This window comes from Euprymna scolopes, chromosome 21, assembly GCF_053919585.1.
Source record: "Euprymna scolopes isolate OS-2025 chromosome 21, ASM5391958v1, whole genome shotgun sequence".
Taxonomy (NCBI): domain Eukaryota; kingdom Metazoa; phylum Mollusca; class Cephalopoda; order Sepiida; family Sepiolidae; genus Euprymna; species Euprymna scolopes.
The window spans coordinates 47705286-47727340 of NC_136502.1; the positions used below are offsets into that span (position 1 = coordinate 47705286).

The 22055-nt window shown below is 31.0% G+C and overlaps 1 protein-coding gene across 1 annotated transcript; it reads right to left on the reverse strand.

The window, feature by feature from the left end:
- Positions 1 to 1186: 1186 nt before the first annotated feature.
- Positions 1187 to 19446, reverse strand: LOC145242235 (uncharacterized). The gene is made up of 2 exons (XM_080105238.1): positions 18822 to 19446; positions 1187 to 7256 (listed from the first exon to the last, which is right to left on the reverse strand). The coding sequence occupies exon 2, from the start codon at positions 6835 to 6837 to the stop codon at positions 5467 to 5469; it is 1371 nt and encodes a 456-aa protein (XP_079961364.1). The 5' UTR covers positions 6838 to 7256; positions 18822 to 19446; the 3' UTR covers positions 1187 to 5466.
- Positions 19447 to 22055: the final 2609 nt, after the last annotated feature.

Sequence of the window (22055 nt, forward strand, 5' to 3'; positions counted from 1 at the left end):
ACGTTGCAAACCCGTCTCTGCTTTATCATTATTTTCATGGCAAGTGCTCGCCTGAGATTCCATCTATGGTCCCCTCTCTCACCAAACTTTCACAAGAAACACTCATCTAGCTAAAATCCTTATCAATAAGTTCCCCCACTCTTTATCTGTGCCTAAACCTAAACGTAGATTCCATGAACAAAACATCTTTCTTAAAACTGTACACCTGTGGAACTATTTGCCATTTGCCTGCTTTCCAACTGACTACAATATGGTCGTCTTCAAGTCCAATGTAAACAAGTTCTTGATGAGTCCATCTTAAGTAATCCAATTTACCAAATTTACACTATTAACGATTACTATGATATTGTCCCATTGATTACTGTACACCCTTATCCTTGAGTGGCCTCTGTACCTTGATAAGTGATGACTCCTATGTAAAAAAAAGCACAGCAATCCAAGGGAAGAAATTCATCATTTACTGCTTTACTACTAAATATCTCTATAATCAATCTCTAAACAAAAAAAACAAGTGTTGGTAAATTGATTTGCATGACATATTATTGACCTGAGAAAAACATATAAATTCTTATACTTTTAATATTTCAAGTATTGTTTTTTTTTGTGTGTGTGCGAATATATATATATTAGTGCTGGGACGATTCTAATATTTTTCCTGATTCCAATACAATTACCGATTCCAAACTAAATTTATGATTCCAATACAATTATCAATTTCAGATTCTTTATAAATCTCTAAATATTTAAATGTGCATATATTTTCGCAAATGTAAAAATACAGTTGTGAAAGATGATCTATAGATATTAGTTTAAAATCAATAAATATTTATCAGCTTATTATTACTACCAATCCACTGTTGTTTTAAACAAAATCAAATAAAAAGACAATAAAAAAGAATTGTTTTTGGCATTGGAAAATAAGCACAAAATTTTCTGATTTCAATACTGATTCTGATACTGATTCTGGTGCCCCTAAGGTCCGATTTTTCTGATTCCTGATTCTGATTATATATTTTTGTATTATCTAGATTATACAGACTACTCATCTTGGTGTTTATTTTCACAACATGGTTGCAAATGTAATCTCCAATTATTATCAGGTAAATCTTTTTGAATGTTGAATGCACAACTCTATCTGGAATACAGATTATTTGTATAATTTTCAAAAGAAAGCAAAAACTGTTGGTCAAGTAATTACAAAATTTTATTGACCAAACAAGAACTTTTATGCTTTTTATTTTTCAAAGTTATGGTGTTACATTGCAAGTCATATTTTTTTTGTGTAAAAAAATAAATATATATATATATATATATATATATATATATATATATATATATATATATATATATGCATGTACTAGTATTATCTGACTTATTCAGATTTCTATTTTCATTTCAAGGTGAAGCTGCTTAAATTTTGGAATTAATCTGTCGAATGTGCCAATCTATATGGAATTTGGAATAGACTGTCAACAATGACTGGGTAAAAGTGTTTTTGTGTTTATTTTAACATTTATCGCCCGTCATGCCTGGCAAAATGAAAAAAAAATCCACCGTAGTGGCTTAAATAAAGGGTTCTGTTCAAAATTCCATATAGTTTCTCCTGAAGAAGGTCGAAGGTTACATCAGACAAAATAACAACAAAGATTAGAATAGTATTCAAAATAATACACATTATCAATCCTCATCATAAAAAATTGCTACAAATATAATTTGCTGATTTCTTTCTGTCCTCTGATGAGAAGAATAGCAAGAATAGCATTCTTTGAAACTCCGTGGAATAAGGACTTTGTAAATTTTTTTTGGAGTATTCAGTCAAACAATAAATTTTTATTGTAAAGTTCAACTTTAATTTAATTTTCTTTCTCTTATAATAAGCTCTACTCTCTATTGCGTATTGAGCTTTTTTATTCAGTTGGGATTAAACTTATAGTTTACCATTGCGTATATCAGGTAAACATTACATCCTTTTGATTTCAGTACTTTATATATATATATATATATATATATATATATAAGGTAATCAAATCCCCATGTTAAAAATTAAATATATATATATATATATATATATATATATATATATATATATATATATAAAGGTAACCAAAAAAGTTTAGTCCGCTTTAAAGGAAAAAAAGAAAATGCTTCATAGTATATGTAACTTATATTTAGTCTTCAAATTAATCGTCATCAGAATTCAGCACTATTTGCTAACATGTCTCAAACTGTTCAATCCCCTTGTGGTAGAACTCAGGGGTTTCAATGCAAAGAAGTCTGTGGGGATTTAGCGCAAGTCTGCTCCACTGGTAAAGAATTCCCTATAAAGATGATTATACAAAGAATGAAAGAGATGGTAATCAGATGGTGCAAGGTCAGGTGAATAAGGTGGATGGCACAAAGTTTCACATGCAATTCGCTGCATGGTATCTCTGACCACTTACATGATACGCAACTTCATGAAAGAAAAGCACATTTGTGATTCACCAGTGCTAGCTCCTTCTGGTGCAATGCCCATTGCTGCGAGTATAGGTCTTCAGTGACCGGTTGGCTTATTGGTAGCAGTTTATAATGAAGCACTTGACAAACTGTCCACAAGACACACAAAAATAATACTGTGTGAGTGCATAGGCGATCTTGCAATGTCAGAGACAACATCCTGAGAAATCAACATCTGGAATGCTTAAAAGTTTTGTAAAGAACTTTTCATCACTGGTAAGTACTCAACTGAATGCGATACATTGGCAAGAAAGCAAACAGCCTCAAATGAGATCCCTAGACACTTCCGTCCTACTCACAGCTATTCAGCTTATAACTGATGGCCAGGCATGGTGCACATATTTTTTTTTATAATGTCTGATGTTCCTACTTCCGGCTGTCTGAATTTGAAAACAATTGCCACATGCATTTCATATTTCAACTTTGTTTAATAGCTAATCAAACAAGTGGACAGAAATTTTTTGGTTATTAAAATTATTTTATCAAATTATTTTTAGCTTCTCAGAAATCAAGGGACTCCTTCTAGAGGCTAACACTTGATTTCTATGTAAGACACATGGATATTCGAATATTCTTTTAAAGTTCTCCTTTACCTATCAAATGCTGTGTTAGTAAAGATTTAAAACATTCATTTTCCTCTTTTGACGAGTCAACTATGTTATAGTATATCTTTTTAGTCATCTCTTGGTTTTACCGAATTCCAGGACAAAATTCATCTAATCTGGTGAAGTATCCAGCATAATGCTGTTACTATACATAACATCACTCAGAGAAGGTGCATCAATTTTCATATAAGCTAGTGTGAGGTAGTTATACTATTTGGGCTGCAAATACTATGTAATTTTAAATATTTAGTCAAGGTTTTCTTGTTGGGGGAAGTATCTTCATATCAAGTTATCTGAAAAATCTCTGTGCAGAGAGACCTTAAACACTTGAGAGGATAGTGTCTAGTAGGCATTCAAGTTCTCTAAGAGCAATTATAAATTGATCTCATTTCTAACACAGCAAAAAGAAATCATGTCAAGCAAATTGGTTATTATTTCTAATTTTTGATTGTTTAGCTGTGAAGAAACAGCTGTAGAAATTTTTGAATAAAAACTAATTTCCTGTTTCTGAATATTTCGATGAGGATTGATAATTTGTCACATTTGTATTACTGTTTTCCCCTTTCAGTTTTACTCTCACACACAGAGAGACCTTAGACACTTGAGAACAGTGTCTAGCAGACATTCAAGTTCTCCCCATTTTATGTATCTGAAAGTTTTTTTTTTTAAATTAGGTTTAGAGTGAAATGATACATCACATATATGATAGGAACCTTACAGCGCTAAGGCTTTTCACCCGTGTTCATTTGCATACATCTTCTCCTGGGCTGTATTTTGAGAAAACTTTCTTTTACAGATCTTACACGTCTATGGTCGATTTATACAGTGTGACCTTTTTTTGTGAAATTAGACCCACAAAATATCACAATAACAGATTAGTTCACCAACATGTTCTGCATGTGGCTCTTAAGAGATTTTCCGTCAGGAAATATCACTTCACAAAACTTCACAGCTGAACTCTTTTTTTTTTGTTAATTAAGAGTTATGAGATGCTTCAAAAAGTTTCCAGACTTTTTTGTACAGGCATTTAAAATTGCCATAGACTCTTAAAAACTCAATATATTATTGCTATACATTTTATAAGATGACTGACCAATTTTTATGATTTCAGGTTCAAATGAACCAGCTACAATAGGAATTGGAATACACTCTACTAAAGCCTGATTGTCACAGCTGATGAATTTGGAAAATACACTCTACTAAAGCCTGATTGTCACAGCTGATGAATTTGGAAAATGCAATCTGGATGTGATGGCACTAGAAAAATGATATGCAATAACATTCCGTGTTAAACTTGGAAAAAATGTGACAAACATATGGAATGCTTTGGACTGCTTTTGGACCATCTTGTATTAATTAAGCATCAGCTTTTCAGTGGCATAAAAGATTTAAGGAAGGCAGAGTGTCTGAGGGATGATGAAATGTGTGGTAAGAGTAAGAAAGTCAGAACACTAGAGTGTATTGGCGAAATAATTTCATCGATAAAGACCATCGTGTGTCTATAGAGACAATAAGTGCACAGTTTGATGTCAGTGTGGGAACTGCACACACAATTATTCGCAAGGAACTTAAGATGCAGAAGAATTGTGCGAAGTTTGTCCTAAGAATTCTCCATCCTTGTCAAATACTATTTGACCAAGATGGGCATCAAGACAGTACTTTACCCTCCCTATAAGTCTGCCCTTGCTCCCTGTGACTTTTGGCCCTTAACTCAAAGATAACTTTAGAGGCTATCATTATAAGACAATTGAAGAGATGAAAGAGGCTGTGATGAGGGTCATTGGCACACTCATACAAGAGGACTTTCATGGGCCTTTCCAGAAGTTGTTTGAATGATACAACATGTGCATTGCAGTCAGAGGAGATCACTTCAAAGGGAACTGGAGTTTTATGTGCATACTACTAATAAAAGTACTCATATTAAAAATGTCTGGAAACTTATTGAAGGTACCTTGTATCTCAAAAATTTGAACCACAAATGTGACCAGACTACATGTGTTGCCCCGATCGGCAACAATCAAGAATCCCCGTCGGGTTGTTTCAGTGGTTTTTCTCTCCTTGATCTTCCCTTCTGGATATGTCAATCGTCTCTCTCGCAAGTCTAGTATTCATATTTCATTTTTTTTTTACTTTCTTATCATTTTGTTCCAGCTGGGGATAGGGCATCCTGACAGCTGCTACATATTCACCTGCTACCTCATACATTCCAACCAAGAGATCTTTTTGAGATTCTAACATTTAAGTGAAATTGTTTGTATCTCTCTTGCAGTTGGTTCACCGGGGATATTTGTCAGGTAGATTTTGTGAAACTTTTGTTTCATGAGTCAGGTTGTCTCTCGTAGTTACTGGAATGATGGAAATCTTCCTAAGATTCCGGTTTCTTCTCATGTATCCGCATGTGAGTTCTTAGAGTGGATCGATCTGAAAATTTTCTTTCGCATACGGCACAGCTAAATGGTTTTTCACCCGTGTGTACCCGTAGATGTTTTTTGAAATTGGAATTGTCCGAAAAGTTGGACCCGCATGCATCGCAATGATATGGTTTCTCTCCAGTGTGTATCCTCATGTGTCGCCGCCATGCCGTGTTCTGCGAAAAGATTTTGCCACAGACATCACATGTACGGTGCTGATTGTCTGCATGGATTCTCATGTGGACTACCCATGAGTCATTTGTATCAAATCTCATCCCACAGCTTTCACAGTAGTAAGGTGTCCCGCTCGTCTGTATTTGCATGTGGTTATTATTAAGTGAGCCGTTTGGGGAGACCTTTGCATCACAAGCCTCAGATTGTTCTCCTGTGTGAAGACGCATGTGTTTCTTGAAATTGGAATTATCTGAGAATTTTGAGTCGCAAAATTTGCAACAAAATGGTTTCTCTCCAGTGTGTATTCTCATATGTTTGTTGAAATTTGAATTATCTGAAAACCTTGATCCGCAAACGTTGCAGTGATAAGGTTTCTGACCCGTATGTATTCGCATATGGATTACCCAGGTTGCGTTTGTCTTGAATCCGGATCCGCATGTTTTACAACGGTAAGGCGTTTCGCCCGTGTGTTTTATCATGTGGTTCTTAAGCGAATCTTTCCGCGGAAATCTTAGATGACAGACTTCACAGCTGAATGGCTTTTCCCCAGAATGGATCCTCATATGTTTTTTAAAGTTCGAGTTATCGGAAAATCTTGATCCGCAAACCTTACACTGATAAGGTTTTTCCCCAGTGTGGATCCTCATATGCGTTCGCCATGCTGTATTCTGTGAGAACTTTTTACCACAGTTCTCACACGTGTACGGTTGATTCGCAGAGTGTATGCGCTTGTGAATGATCCATGTTGCGTTTGTCTTGAACTTAGATCCGCACACCCCGCATTGATACGGAGTCTCGCCGGTGTGTTTACGCATGTGGTTTTTCAGCGTGTCCTTCCGAGGAAACGTCGTGCCACAGACTTCACAGAGATATGGTTTCTCGCCAGTGTGTTTACGCATGTGCACCTCGAGCCGAGCTCGTTCTGGGAACAGCAGCTTGCAGACTTCGCAGTGGAACCGCTTCTTACTGCGGTGGATCGTCAAGTGGTAATCAAGATTTGATTGGTCGGAAAACCCACACTGGCATTTGTCACAATAAAATGACTTTTTCACGTTAGTAGTGTCTTGGCTGCATTCTTGGATATTACAAGTTTTATCATTTTGAAGGGAGTCTGCGTCTCTTGGAGTATCTAAGTTGGTATCTGTTTCCATTCTTATAACCGATACATGGACGTAATTGAGTATAGTGTTTAGAAGTGATGTTTTTGGTATTTATCTATTTCCAAAGACTCTGAAGAAAAGCTTTAATTAGAATCTGAATACTCTACTTTTTTTTACGTGTTCAACTTTAAAAAGCAAAACGGCATTTTCAGTCGGTTATTTTCTCCTGTATTTTCACATTTCTTCAAATTTGACCTGTATCTAAATTCTGATCCAAACATCTCATAACATACTATAAACGATGTATATCTGTTTATATATATATATATATTATATACAATTTATAAACAATGTTTATAAATTTTTATGCAAAACAGAAAGTTCTATGTCTCTTTTGCTGCATGTTAAACAAACCTGAATCAAAAATTAAAAGGAATTTCATCTGGTTCTTTCTGGTATCTTCAGCAAACCTAAAAGTAATGAAAATACACAGTTTGAGAAAACGTTCCCAATCATTGCCAAAATAGATTTTTTAAAAAAAAGCAAGACCTATTAACCCATTGGATTTTTTTTCTAATAGACTCATCAATTTTTGAAGAGAAATTGCTATATCAGATTAAAAATAACAATATTATCGAACATTTTTAGATGAAATTAGATTAATGATTCAATGGTTTGCCAAGCATCAGTTAATAGCCAATTCCTAGCGGTATGTGATTCTGTAATTTACCATGCACATTATACTATTATTCATAGTCAATTAATGGTTGGAGATGGAATGTTTAAAATATGGATTTCGTTGTTCAATTAAAAAAAACTGTTTTTTTAGTGAAGCAAACTTTATAATTTATAGGTGGAGTAATGATTTCTTTCAGTTTTTCCATAAAACTCGAACTCAGCAGCGATTTTTTCTAGACTGCTGTGTCTACACATTACCATTAAATCTATTAACCAATTGTTTTTATTTTAGCTAAAAACGTTATCTATTTTTGGAAAGAAATTGTTTTATCAGATTAAGAATACCAGCATTGAACATTTTTTTAGATGAATTTAGAAAAAAAGATTTAAAAATGAAATTAAAAGAGCATTTTGGGGGACAATTGCATCAAATCTATAATATAAAGGGCAAAAATCTGTTTAAATGTATGCATGTATGTTTGTATGTATCCTTAAAACTTTCCACAGAGGTGATGGATTTTCCCCAAATTGATATCGTTTTAAAGCTCAACCCTTCAGACAACAAATATAAAAAAAATAGACCAAAAACATTAATTCTTTCACCCTCAACTGGGCACTTTTCTACAGGGAGGGATAGTAAAAATCGTTCCTTCATGACAATTTAGCCAAACACACATGCACAAAAAACATTCTTTCTTGAATTAGTTTAAATATATAAAAAATGACCCAACTTCACTCATTCGATCATAGACCAGTTGTTATAGTGGCAGTGTTGTTATCTTAATATTGCACGTTTGAGCCAAGATATCAGATATATTTTTTTTCTTTGATTTTTAAAGTTATAAGTTGAAATAGGGTTATTTATGTCATTTTTACGTTTTTTTTTTATTTTTCAATCACATTCATGTTTATTTTTGTTGTTTTTCCGATATTTTAAGAAGTTTAAACTTTTTAAACAGGATTATTTATGTCATTTTTTTAAGAAGTTTTAACATTTAAACAGGATTATTTATGTCATTTTTTTAAAGAAGTTTAAACATTTAAACAGGATTATTTATGTCATTTTTTAAAAGAAGTTTTAACATTTAAACAGGATTATTTATGTCATTTCTTTTAAAAGAAGTTTTAACATTTAAACAGGATTATTAATGTCATTTTTTTAAAAGAAGTTTTAACATTTAAACAGGATTATTTATGTCATTTTTTTAAAGAGGTTTTAACATTTAAACAGGATTATTAATGTCATTTTTTTAAAAGAAGTTTTAACATTTAAATAGGATTATTTATGTCATTTCTTTTAAAGAAGTTCTAGCATTTAAACAGGATTATTTATGCCATTCTTTTAAAGAAGTTTTAACATTTAAACAGGATTATTTATGTCATTTCTTTTAAAGAAGTTCTAGCATTTAAACAGGATTATTTATGCCATTTCTTTTAAAGAAGTTTTAACATTTAAACAGGATTATTTATGTCATTTCTTTTAAAGAAGTTTTAACATTTAAACAGGATTATTTATGTCATTTCTTTTTAAAGGAGTTTTAACATTTAAACAGGATTATTTATGTCATTTTTTAAAGATGTTTTAACATTAAAACAGGATTATTTATGTCATTTTTTTTAAGAAGTTTTAACATTAAAACAGGATTATTTATGTCATTTCTTTTTAAAGAAGTTTTAACATTTAAACAGGATTATTTATGTCATTTCTTTTTAAAGGAGTTTTAACATTAAAACAGGATTATTTATGTCATTTTTTAAAGATGTTTTAACATTAAAACAGGATTATTTATGTCATTTTTTTTAAAGAAGTTTTAACATTTAAACAGGATTATTTATGTCATTTTTTTAAAGAAGTTTTAACATTTAAACAGGATTATTAATGTCATTTTTGTAAAGAAGTTTAAACATTTAAACAGGATTATTTATGTCATTTTTTTTAAAGAAGTTTTAACATTTAAACAGGATTATTTATGTCATTTTTTTAAAAGAAGTTTTAACATTTAAACAGGATTATTTATGTCATTTTTTAAAGACGTTTTAACATTTAAACAGGATTATCTATGTCATTTTTTAAAAGACGTTTTAACATTTAAACAGGATTATTTATGTCATTTTTTTAAAAGAAGTTTTAACATTTAAACAGGATTATTAATGTCATTTTTTTAAAAGAAGTTTTAACATTTAAACAGGATTATTTATGTCATTTTTTAAAAAGAAGTTTTAACATTTAAACAGGATTATTTATGTCATATCTTTTAAAGAAGTTTTTATGTCATTTTTTAAAAGAAGTTTTAACATTTAAACAGGATTATTTATGTCATTTCTTTTAAAAGAAGTTTTAACATTTAAACAGGATTATTTATGTCATTTTTTAAAAGATGTTTTAACATTTAAACAGGATTATTTATGTCATTTTTTAAAGAAGTTTTAACATTTAAACAGGATTATTTTTGTCATTTTTTTAAAGAAGTTTTAACATTTAAACAGGATTATTTATGTCATATCTTTTAAAGACGTTTTAACATTTAAACAGGATTATTTATGTCATTTCTTTTAAAGACGTTTTAACATTTAAACAGGATTATTAATGTTATTTTTTAAAAGAAGTTTTAATATTTAAACAGGATTATTTATGTCATTTTTTTAAAGAGGTTTTAACATTTAAACAGGATTATTAATGTTATTTTTTAAAAGAAGTTTTAATATTTAAATAGGATTATTTATGTCATTTCTTTTAAAGACGTTTTAACATTTAAACAGGATTATTAATGTTATTTTTTAAAAGAAGTTTTAACATTTAAACAGGATTATTTATGTCATTTTTTTAAAGAGGTTTTAACATTTAAACAGTATTATTAATGTTATTTTTTAAAAGAAGTTTTAATATTTAAATAGGATTATTTATGTCATTTCTTTTAAAGAAGTTCTAGCATTTGAACAGGATTATTTATGCCATTCTTTTAAAGAAGTTTTAACATTTAAACAGGATTATTTATGTCATTTTTTTAAAGAGGTTTTAACATTTAAACAGGATTATTAATGTTATTTTTTAAAAGAAGTTTTAACATTTAAATAGGATTATTTATGTCATTTCTTTTAAAGAGGTTTTAACATTTAAACAGGATTATTGATATCATTTTTTTAAAGAAGTTTTAACATTTAAACAGGATTATTTATGTCATTTTTTAAAGAAGTTTTAACATTTAATAGGATTATTTCTGTCATTTTTTTAAGAAGTTTTAACATTTATACAGGATTATTTCTGTCATTTTTTTAAAGAAGTTTTAACATTTAAACAGGATTATTTATGTCATTTTTTTAAGAAGTTTTAACATTTAAACAGGATTATTTCTGTCATTTTTTAAAAGAAGTTTTAACATTTAAACAGGATTATTTATGTCATTTTTTAAAGAAGTTTTAACATTTAAACAGGATTATTTATGTCATTTTTTTTCGTATGCTTATTCTTTCTTTTGCATCACGTTTGCTGTGTTTTTTTGTTTTTTTTTCCAATTTAAAAAATGTTACAATATTTAAACAAGGTTATTACGTTCGCTTATTCTTTATTTTCCATTTTGTTTTGATCTACCCTTCCCCCACCTCCACACACCTCACCACAATGCCGGGTACCCCGCTAGTATGTAATAAAATATCATCAGTATATTGATATGGTATTCATCATTATCACCCCTGTTTGTCTCCTTAAGAGACAATGGATAATACTTGTGATGGTGACTGCATCCATAATTGCAAATTAAAAAAAAAAAATCGCCATCCACGCCTCTTGTGAGCTGGCACCTCCTGATTTCAGTGATAACAAGAAATCCAGGGTTACTGAGAACAATACCGAAATAAACAGAGAACACATACAGCACCTACTATTACCAAATGGTCAGCCATTTTAGTAATGACCAAGATCAATATCCTTAACTATAATGATCTAACAGAAACTGTGTCAATATGGTCATGCCATATATAGTGTTAATAGTGTAACTATTTAGTACAATGTTTGAAAAAATTCTTTAAAAGTGGAACTAAGCAGATCATAAAGATTGTTTTCATCTGCCGCACTTAAACTATCTAGTACATGTGAGTTTTTTTTTTTTTTTCCGGATGTAAGGTTTTATTTTGTAAGAAAATAGAGATTGTGTATCGTCTAAAATTTTAAAGGGATATGTATTGGACTATTTTTAGTGATATACACTTAAATATATATTTAAGGCACAAAATGCCCCCTCACATTTATGAGTTATTACTAGGGCTATGACAACAGCATATTCTTTTCATTTTTTTTTTTTTTTACTCTTGAGTGTGTATTCATTGATATCTTATATGCTTTTATATAGAGTGATGTGGTTCTCGGTTGATTAACTGTGTCTAACTGTGGCGGATATATACTCAAGAGTCAAAACAATTATAAGAATATTCTGCTGTCATAACCCTAGTTATTACTTACACGCAATAACAAAAAAAAATTAAATAAAAATCGATAAATAAATAAAACATCTAAAAAGGGGTGTACATTTCAATTTTTAAATGCTGATTTCCAGATTTTAGTTTTACTGGTTGGTTGGTTGGTTGGTTGGTTGGTTGGTTGGTTGTTTTTGTTTTACGGCATATCAACCCTTTTCAGGTTATTTAACACCGAATCTAGTTATTTTGAGGAACAATTTTTTAATAGAATATATTTGGGTTTTTTTTTCAAGTCTGTTTCTATTTAACCCATCATTAGGACCCTAACAGGTACTACCTCTCCGGGTCAGAGTGGACCTGGGAGCAATGGCAATTAAAGGGTGGCTCCACACTCCCCAAAGCCCGTGAACAAGGGCCTCACCATCGGATATAGTTTTAGGTCATATCCAGGACCTGGTTTACTGGTAGATTAATATCAATCAATATTTATTATTTTACCATTAGTACCAACAGTACAAGCAAAATCAAATAAGAAAAAAACAATTAAAAGAATCGTTTTTGGCATCGGAAAATAGGTACAAATTTTCTGATTCCAATATCTTTAAAAAGTTGCATTTTTTTTTTCGATTCTGAGTAATCATCCCAACACCAATTTGCATACACAACAACAACAAAATAAATAAATAAAACATCTAAAAAGGGGTGTAGATTTCAATTTTAAAATACTGATTTCTAGAATTGATAATATTTATTTTGAAAACTTGAAAACATCATAATAATTTTATACAATAAACTATCATTCATCCAAAACTATTGCATTCCACACAGAAATTTTCACGTAATCACGTGTTCGATATATTAACATGGCACACTGTGTTTGTAGGAATCCAGAATGTTTTTTATCCTGTTTTAAACTTTATTCAATTAGTAAGAAAATAAAACCTATCGCTTTATTTAAATTATTCATTTAATTTTAAAATAAATAGTGTAACCCGGATATAAGAGACTTGAATATAAGACAAACGGATATAAGAGAGATTCTCTCTGGGCCCCAAATTAGAGCCTGTGTTAATGTACAGTGTAACCCGGATACGAGAGCGCTGTGGGTCTCTTATATCCGGGTTACATTGTACTAAGGCACAAGGATATATTCATTAGTTATTCTGAAATCTCATTTATGGAATTCAAGTTTTGGATCATAGTTAACACTTTTTAAATTTTTTATAATTTGAGTAATGCAAAGTGTTCAATATCTTGGATAGGGGGAACTCAGTTTTTATAGTGCTCTGGAAGTGCTCAATATCCTTGACGAAGCAGGTGTGTTTAAATGCAGTGTTCCATCTTTTTTTTTTTAAATGTTGCTGCATGGAAACAATAAACCAAAATGATCAAGATCTTGGATAGAGAAGCCAGTCACTCAAAAGTACTTAATATCCTGGATAGAGCAGTTACTCCACACTAACGTACTGTACTTGCAATAACCCTTATCCCTGAGTGGCTTCCGGGCCTTGATAAGTGGTGACCACCGTGTAAAAAAAAAAAAAAAGAAAAAAAGTTAAGTTTAAGAGCCATGTCGTCTAGGAAAAACAACATCAATATGTTTTATTATACTATTTTATACAAAAAAAAAAAAATCTACTCTGCTTTACCCGGGATAGGAAGTGACATATAGTAATCAAAAAGTGACCAATAACCCAAGTAGCACAAGCGTGTTTAAATGTGACTTCACTAATTTCTTTTAGCTTTTTCTTGTGACTCCAGACAATGCTGGGTGTATCCTTGCTAATATGTATGATTAGAAAGTAAAAATAAAAAGATTTAACTAGAGTATAAATGAATAAATATTAAACCAAATTTGAAAACAAAGGTGATTAAGTCAATTGTAACATTATTCTCTGGACCCCCCCCCCAAAAAAAAAACAAAAAAACTGTAGGTATTAAATAAGCTCAAAGAATTAAACAAAGCTATTGTAAAGTTGAAATACAAGGGACGCTCCAAAAGTAATGCCTCCTATTTTTTAGTCCCCCTGGATGGATCAGAAGTGATTATAACTTACATTGTTATAATGACTGAACTTATGCATTCTTGACCTGAAATTTCATCTCTCTGTTGCAGATATTAACAATGAGATTCTAAAAAGCAATGCCTGTCATGGACGTGTGTCATTGAATTCCTGGCAAAAGTGCATTGAGTGGTGGTGACTACATAGAAAAATAAATTCTGGAGCACAAAAGGTAGCTCGTTTTGAGGGTAATACTCCCATCTTTGTAGCTCTTCAACTTTTTGAGTTAAAAAAATAAATAAGAAGCTTTCTTTTTGGAATGACCTTCACATGACAAAGCACGTTCTAGACATCCATGCACAGCCAATGTTCATCATCGACAAAAGTGCATTAAGAATGTTGGTGACTATGTAGAAAAAATACTAGGACAGCTATTGATAAATTTTTAGATTAATACCCTCAGGCTAAATCAGCACAATCTCTGAGCTTTTCACATATCAAGCTGGGTCAGGTAGGTTGGGGGTAAATGAGAAGACTATTGCAGTGTTGGCCTGAACGTGAAGAAAGTATAGGTATTATTATAGATTAACACTTTCAGTTTCATACCTCACTCCCTGAAAAAAAAAATGAGAATACAGTGTAACCCGGATATAAGAAACTCGAAGAAAACGGATACAAGAGAGATTTTCTCTGATCCCAAATTAGAGCCTGTGTTAATGTACAGTGTAACCCGGATGTATGAAACCAGATATAAGAGAGTTGTAAGTGCATGAAAAAGAAGTCTCTCATATCCGGGTTACACTGTACTATCTTTTTAAGTGTTCATGTGTGAACATCCTGAAAAAAAAACTGTCGAAAGACAAAAAGGAAAAAAATTGCATTTACAGTGGGGGATCAATTTCGCATAGGAATTTAACATAAATTGATCTATTTTCTGTTTGATCAAAATTTTATGGTTGTTAACTAAATCTAAGTCGTTGCCTAAAAAAAAAAAATAAAACGCACCAAATGAGATTTCATTTTTTTTAGAAATTACATATGAACAACCTGAAATGAAAAGACCGCCCCCATTTAAAAAAAAAAAAAAAAAAAAAAAAAAAAAAGCTACTTTAGAATTTAGAGTAGGGGTTAGTTTCGGACATAAATTTCACCATTTTGGGGCCATTGCAGCAAATTTTTATTTATTTTGCTATAAGAGATAAATTCTGTACATTTTTTTCTTTTGAATAGGAGAAGAATTACATATTTTTCAAAATAGAAGATAACGTGTTTTTAATAACCTTTATAATTTTTATTGTTTCCTGAAAGCGCAGGAAGTGTTAAAACTAAAAAAATATTTTTTTAAAGTATTTTCTATATGGTTTCGTATTTCGTTTCATGTTTAGTTACTTCCGCTCCATTCCATATTTAGGTAAACCGAGTCCACTTCCGGCATCTTAACTTTGAATACTGAATTTTTGGACTTAGCCTAGCCCGGCAAACTCGAAAGTAAGTTCGACAACTCTAGAAGGATCACATCAGTATTTAAACTGTCAAATCATGTGTTATTTTGTTTAGAAAATTATATTGAACGAATTGGAAGCAACCACTTGATTAAATAAAGTAAACGAACAAAATATACAATTTTTATATATTTATAACTATTTATTTAACAACAAAAAGAAACCATTTTTAGAAAGTGTTATTGTCTTAATAGAACAAAATATAATATTAAAAAAACTGAAACTTTGTCGTGTGTAAAACGTAAAACTTGAAATAAAATATTTAAAAAAATATTTTAAAATATCGAAATATTTAAAAAAAATATTTGAAAACATTAATAATTCGTAATACCGTGATAAAACTTTAATGGATTCGTAACATCGTGATTTGACGGTTTTATCCTCAAATTAAAAAAAATAGGTGGTATTTTTTTAGTTTACCGACCCCTCGGCATTCACCTTTAATTTGTCGACTTACCGCGGTTTTCGGGTACGCTGAGAACGAATATCGCATTTATTTTTTGCGCAAACACGTAGTTATCCATATTTGAAGACATTCAGTATCCAACGTAATCACTATTGTTTTTGCTGGCGGCCATCTTGTCTCTCATTTAGGAAAAAACGCCAAAAAGAGCCAAAACATTTTCGGCTTCAAGGCCGAAATGACACAACCCCCGCCCCCACCCTTTCGTATATTTTTACGCTTCCCGATATAATAACGGACAATCTTTTTTTTCACTTTCTTAATTACATTAATTTTTTTCACTTTCTTACTAAAATGTGTGCACCCGCGTAGTCACTTGACGTTTTACAAGGTGCATGAATACATGGCGGACATTTTAAATAACAAGAAATATTTTTCATAAAATAAAAAGTTTTCACCTCATTTAATAGTAAAAGTTTTGCTGTCAGTAAGATTTCACGAGCGGTTTACAAAAGCATATTTTATGTTTGTCGTTCTTTTTTTTGGGGGGGTATTCAATTATAGAACTTGTGTAGTTTAACAGGTGCTTCTGAAGTTTAATTAACCGTTTTTGCATGGTGGGACGGGGGGAGGTGTGTTGTGGCGGCTCCATGCAGAGGGATGCAACATCTCGTCGATGGGACAGAGGCTGAAACCTAGATGACAGTTCAGGACCTATCAGGTTGGCGACTCTCTTTTGAACCCTGTCCAGGAGCGAGAGACAAGCAGCAGATGCACCAGCCCAGATGTGACAACAGTACTCCATACATGGGCGAATGTTGACCTTATAGAGGTATAGGATACTTCCAGGGGTAAGTAGTTTTCTAGCACGGTAGAGGGAGCCAACCTTATTTGAATAAATATTACTCTAAATACTGTTTTTAATTTGAGGTCTTTTTTTACGCTCTTTCCTTTCGCTTAAGATTTCTTGGAATTTACCCCCCCCCCCAATAAACCTTACCTTTTTGCGGCAACGTCGGTGGTGGGGAAGGGGGTTTCCAGTTACATGTGGCATATGTGGGGTAGGGCGGTGGAGGGGCAGGGTCAGGGGAGACGGGTACGGGTGGTGTCGCACGCAACACCACCCGTCCCCCCGGCCCCTACCCCCCAATGTAAACAGAATTTTTGTGAAAAATTAAACAGTTCTTCTGCTCGGTGTATGTCGGCATGTTACATACGAAAAACGGTAAATTAAACTGCAGAAGCAGCAAAGCACCTGTTAAATGTTGTACAAGTTTTATAATTGAACCCCCCTTCCAAAAAATAAATAAATAAACGAAAACTACAAATGCTTTTGTAGACCGCTCGTGAAAACTTAATTTTTAAGATCAATTAAAAAAGCATCAAAACCTACGTAACACAGAAAAATGAACCATATTTTGTTTTTGAAAACTTTCTTGTTATTTTAAATGTCTGCTAAAAAATTCTTCCGCGATGTGACAAGTCACCTTACTACGCGCGTCCACGCGCGAACGCATCATGTAAGAATAGCATAAACCATGGCGGTGAGTTAGCACAAAATAGTTCGAGGGTTCAGGGGTTAATACCATGCAAACGGTAAATTTGCGACGGGTTTGAATATCAGATTCGTTGTCAGCGACCCCGAAAACGGGGGAAAAAAAAAATTATTGGTCGGTGTTCTGTTGTAAGTTAAAGTAAACATTTACCTATTAAATTTTTCTGTTGGTCGCCATGGAACTCAACGCCCAAAGAGTATCGTAATATATCCAAAAATACGAAAATTCATAGAGTAGAAATTTTTTTATTTTAAAGTAATTTTTGCGGAAAATGGGGGGGGGGGTGCTTCTACACTTTATTGCCGAAATTGGAAACACCATTTTATTTCACGCACCTGTTCTCTCCAAATTTAGGGGAGAACATTATATTAAACTATGGCCGAAGCATGAAATAAATAACAAAAAATTAAACTTCTGGAAAAAAACTATGAAAAAAAGTAAATAAAGTGAAAGAGAACATATATCTGTAATTGTTTAATTGGAAATGTTTCGATTTAATTGATGAGAACGGGAAAGTTTTTCATGGAACATTTTTTTTTATTAAAAATATAAAATGAAATGACATATAATGGCTCAATATATGTCAAGTTATGTCACGGTAACATATATTGAGCGAATTTCTAACAGTATTTTGTCTAGTTTATTATTTATTACACCTTTTTCCAAACTTACCGTGTTAAAGAGAGAATCGGCCGCCATCTTGAATTTTCCAATACATCGGTAAACACTGTATGCTTTTCGAGCTGAATAAACATGTTAAATTTTATAAAAACCCGAAAAATATATCCAGTTTGGTAGAAAAATAACTTATCTTTCCTTTGATAACATTTATTTGTTATATATTTGTTTTTTGACAACTTTTTCGAATCTATGAGTAGTACAGTAATACAAACCCTTGTTTTCTTTTCTTTATTTTTTGTTTTAACTTCAATCGTTCTCCAGTTTAATTTTTTATTTATTTCATGCTTATTGCTAATGCTTCGGCCATAGTCTCCCCTGGATTTAGAGAGCAGGTGCGTGAAATAAAATGGCGTCTCTAATTTCGGCAATAAAGTGTAGAAGCACCAAATGGGGGAGGGGCATTTCCTAGAGATAAACACCTTGAAGATTGCGAATACAGAGGACATATTTATCTCCCTTTTTGCCACTTTAATAGCTGACATTTTGTTTTAGACTATAGCGATAGACTTTTCTTTTTTACTAAAAACACAATAGCTGTTGTTCTACTCGATGAATTTTCGTAGTTTTTGGATATATTACTATTTTCGACATAACAATTAAGTGCGTACTGTTGTTTTGTTTAAAACCACATATTAAAAAAAAAATCGATCTTAACAAGCACCGAAATTTTATTACAAAATAAAAATCAATTTGGGCAAAACTGTGTAAATATTCAAACAGGCTCTAAAGTATAATTAATCCTTGTGCTATCTTATTTTTGTTTTTCATATACGTCGCAAACAAAAATATATTTACTTACCAACATTTCCTTTCTAAATTTCACAGTTAATTTTATTTATAAATAAACAAGAAGTCGCCTTTGTTTGTCAAAGAGGAGGTAACTCGCCGGTGATAACTCATATTTGTTCCTCGGAAATTATTGGTATACACAAATTGTGCTTTGAATATACACAGAGCGGTCTGAATGAGATAAAAATTCCTTGCTGTCGAGAACAAATATATATAAATGTGTGTAACGATAATTATTGGTTCCCCGACAAAAGGAGGATGGATTTGTAAATTCACTAGATATTCCCAAAACAATGTGAAAAACGGAGCGCATGTTCCCGTGACGTCAGATTTGTGTTAACTATGCGAACTATGGAAAGCAGAAGCGACTTAAGTATTTTTTTAAACCTTTGTTTATCTTCTTCAAACTGCAATTAATAATTAATCGTTGTTATAATTTTGTTAGGTTTTAAGATTTACAGTTTAACGATTAATAATATTATAAACATTTGTATATTAAATATGAAATACGGTTTTACTGAATGTTCTTTTGGTTACCTACGGGCTTCCATATTTTGTTCGGTAAAAAGAGACGGGCCAAGTAAAGAATATATACCCTGTACCAGACGACTGGCGGTGCACGACTGCACGGCGCACATTTCAACTAACACCGGTGATTCGACCTTGACATTGGCACAAGCACATGGCGTCGGTTGTTTGTAAACACGCCAAATAGCAAACATGCTCGAATATTCGCCAGCAATTTTTTAAAAAATATATTTACAAAACTTTTGAAGATTTAAAAGAAAATATTTACAAAACTTTTTTTTCTTTTTTTAAGTAACAAAACGAACGTATGTAAATAAAAGATATTTAAATAAATGGGTGTATTTCTGTTTCGGATTTTTGCGACTAAGTTTGATTTTTATGTACCGTGTGTGTGTTTTTTTTTTTTTTTTTGTGTGTGTGTGTGTGTGTGTGTGTGTGTGAGTGTGTGGAGGGGGGGTTCTGTGTGCGTTTTTAAGACAATTCAATATTTATTCTTTAAAACATTAACTCCAGCGACAGTTAGTATATTTTGACGAATATTCGCGACCAAGATTTTTTTTTTAAAATAAAAGATATTTAAATAAATGAGTGTCTTTCTGATTGCGTTTTTAATATGTTTACATAACTTTTTAATAACTGTTTTATACTTTTTATCAAACAGAAATAGAACTTTTATAATGACATATATTATGGACTGTTTTTCAAACATCGAAATTTTAAAATTAAAGTTAGTTTTATTTAAAAAAATAAATAAATAAAATAAAAAAGATCAGGTGTTTTTTTTGTTTTTTTCAATTAAATTATAAACTTTATTTGAACTTTCAACAAACTTTTACAGACATAAAAAAATAGACTTTATAGATATTTTATAATAATTTTTTTTTAAATATATTTAATGAAAAATTTTTTTTTATCATTTCATTGTTGAATAAAATTTCAAAGTAATAAATGGCGAAAAAAAAAAAAAAAGATCTCGAAAGGAAAAAACACTTCGTCTTTTTTTTTTTTAATAAAACTTTAATTTTAAAATTTCGATGTTTGAAAAACAGTCCATATTTCATTATAAAAGTTCTATTTTTGTTTGATAAAAAGAATAAAACAGTAAAAAAAAAAAAACAAACAAAAAAACAGTCCATTAAGGTCAAATAAAGACTGTTTGAATAAAACTTATAAAAAAAGGTTCATTCCATACGGTTTTGGCCATTTTTTTTTTGTACATTTTTAATACAATCCAATATTTATTTAAACTGCGATGTATGTCGGTGGTCAGTGAAGGAGAAATCCTCCTAGGCCGAGGCAATTTTTATGCATAATAAAATCACAAGTATAAACAATCGAGATTTAAAAAATATATTATTTTATTCACATATCTTTTATAACTTTTATTTTTATAAAGATGAAATGTAGTATCACAAGATGGAAATCTTTTTATAATTTTTATTTTTATTTAAAAAAAAAAACGCACTCAGAAAGACACCCATTTATATCTTTTATTTAAAAAAAAAAATCTTGCTCGCGAATATTCGTCAAAATTTAATATTCAAAAATATTATTTTCAAAATATATTAATTGTCGCTGAAGTTAATGTTTTAAAGGATAATTAAATAAATATTGAATTGTCTTAAAAACTCCTCCCCCCAAAAAAAACAACAAAAAAATACGGTACATAAAAATCAATCTTGGTCGCAAAAATCCGAAACAGAAAGAGACACCTATTTATTTAAATATCTTTTATTTAAATACGTTCGTTTTGTTACTTACTTTCAAAAATGTTTTGTAAATATATACTTTTTTAAAATCTTCAAAAAGTTTTGTAAATATATTTTTTAAAAAATTGCTGGCGAATATTCGAGCATGTTTGCTATTTGGCGTGTTTACAAACAACCGACGCCATGTGCTTGTGCCAATGTCAAGGTCGAATCACCGGTGTTAGTTGAAATGTGCGCCGGGCACCGCCAGGCGGCGTCCTATGCTACAGGGTATCTATTCTTTACTTGGTCGAAAGAGACAAGCAAAATATGAGGGGGGGGGCTACAAAATGCTAAATATTTGTGCAATAATATTTTCAAATCGGTTTTAATCTGGCGATAAAATAGCTGACAAAAAAATTAAACACAATTAATTAAAAATCTATGTTGTAACGAAACATTTTGAAATAATGGAATTTTAATCGTTTTAATCTTTTAAAAATAAATTAATGTTTACGAGTTTTTTTTTTTCTTGGCAATTCAATTGATTATAGTATATATTAATTCGAAAAAACGCTATTAAAAAATAAACATAATTAAATTAAATTTATATCATTTTTTTAATTGCAAATTCAAGGTAAATTTTTGTTCAATACGTGTATTTAAACTTTTAAAAAATATATACTTTTTACTTATTTGAACTCTTATGTTTCATAATAAATAGGAATTTCGATAGATTTAAATATATTTTGTTTGAATTTCGAAAAAATAAATATGGGTGGGGGGCACGCATTAAAAAATATTTCCCCTCATATATTTTACGAAAAGTGCATTTTATATGTAATTTCATTTGAAAATGGATAAGTATCGAAAAATTCACGAAAATCTGACCATTAGTTGATTTTTGCTAGATTTATTAAATACAGGTATATTTTCACGTTCGGAATGTCTACTACATGGGAACGTTATTTTAAAGCACCAATTATGTAAACACGATTTTCGTCTCGCAATTTCATTATTTTCGTTCG

What these genes read in the sequence shown, in the direction of transcription:
- LOC145242235 (XM_080105238.1), bottom strand. Translation starts at nt 6,837, where the DNA reads ATGGAAACAGATACCAACTTAGATACTCCAAGAGACGCAGACTCCCTT.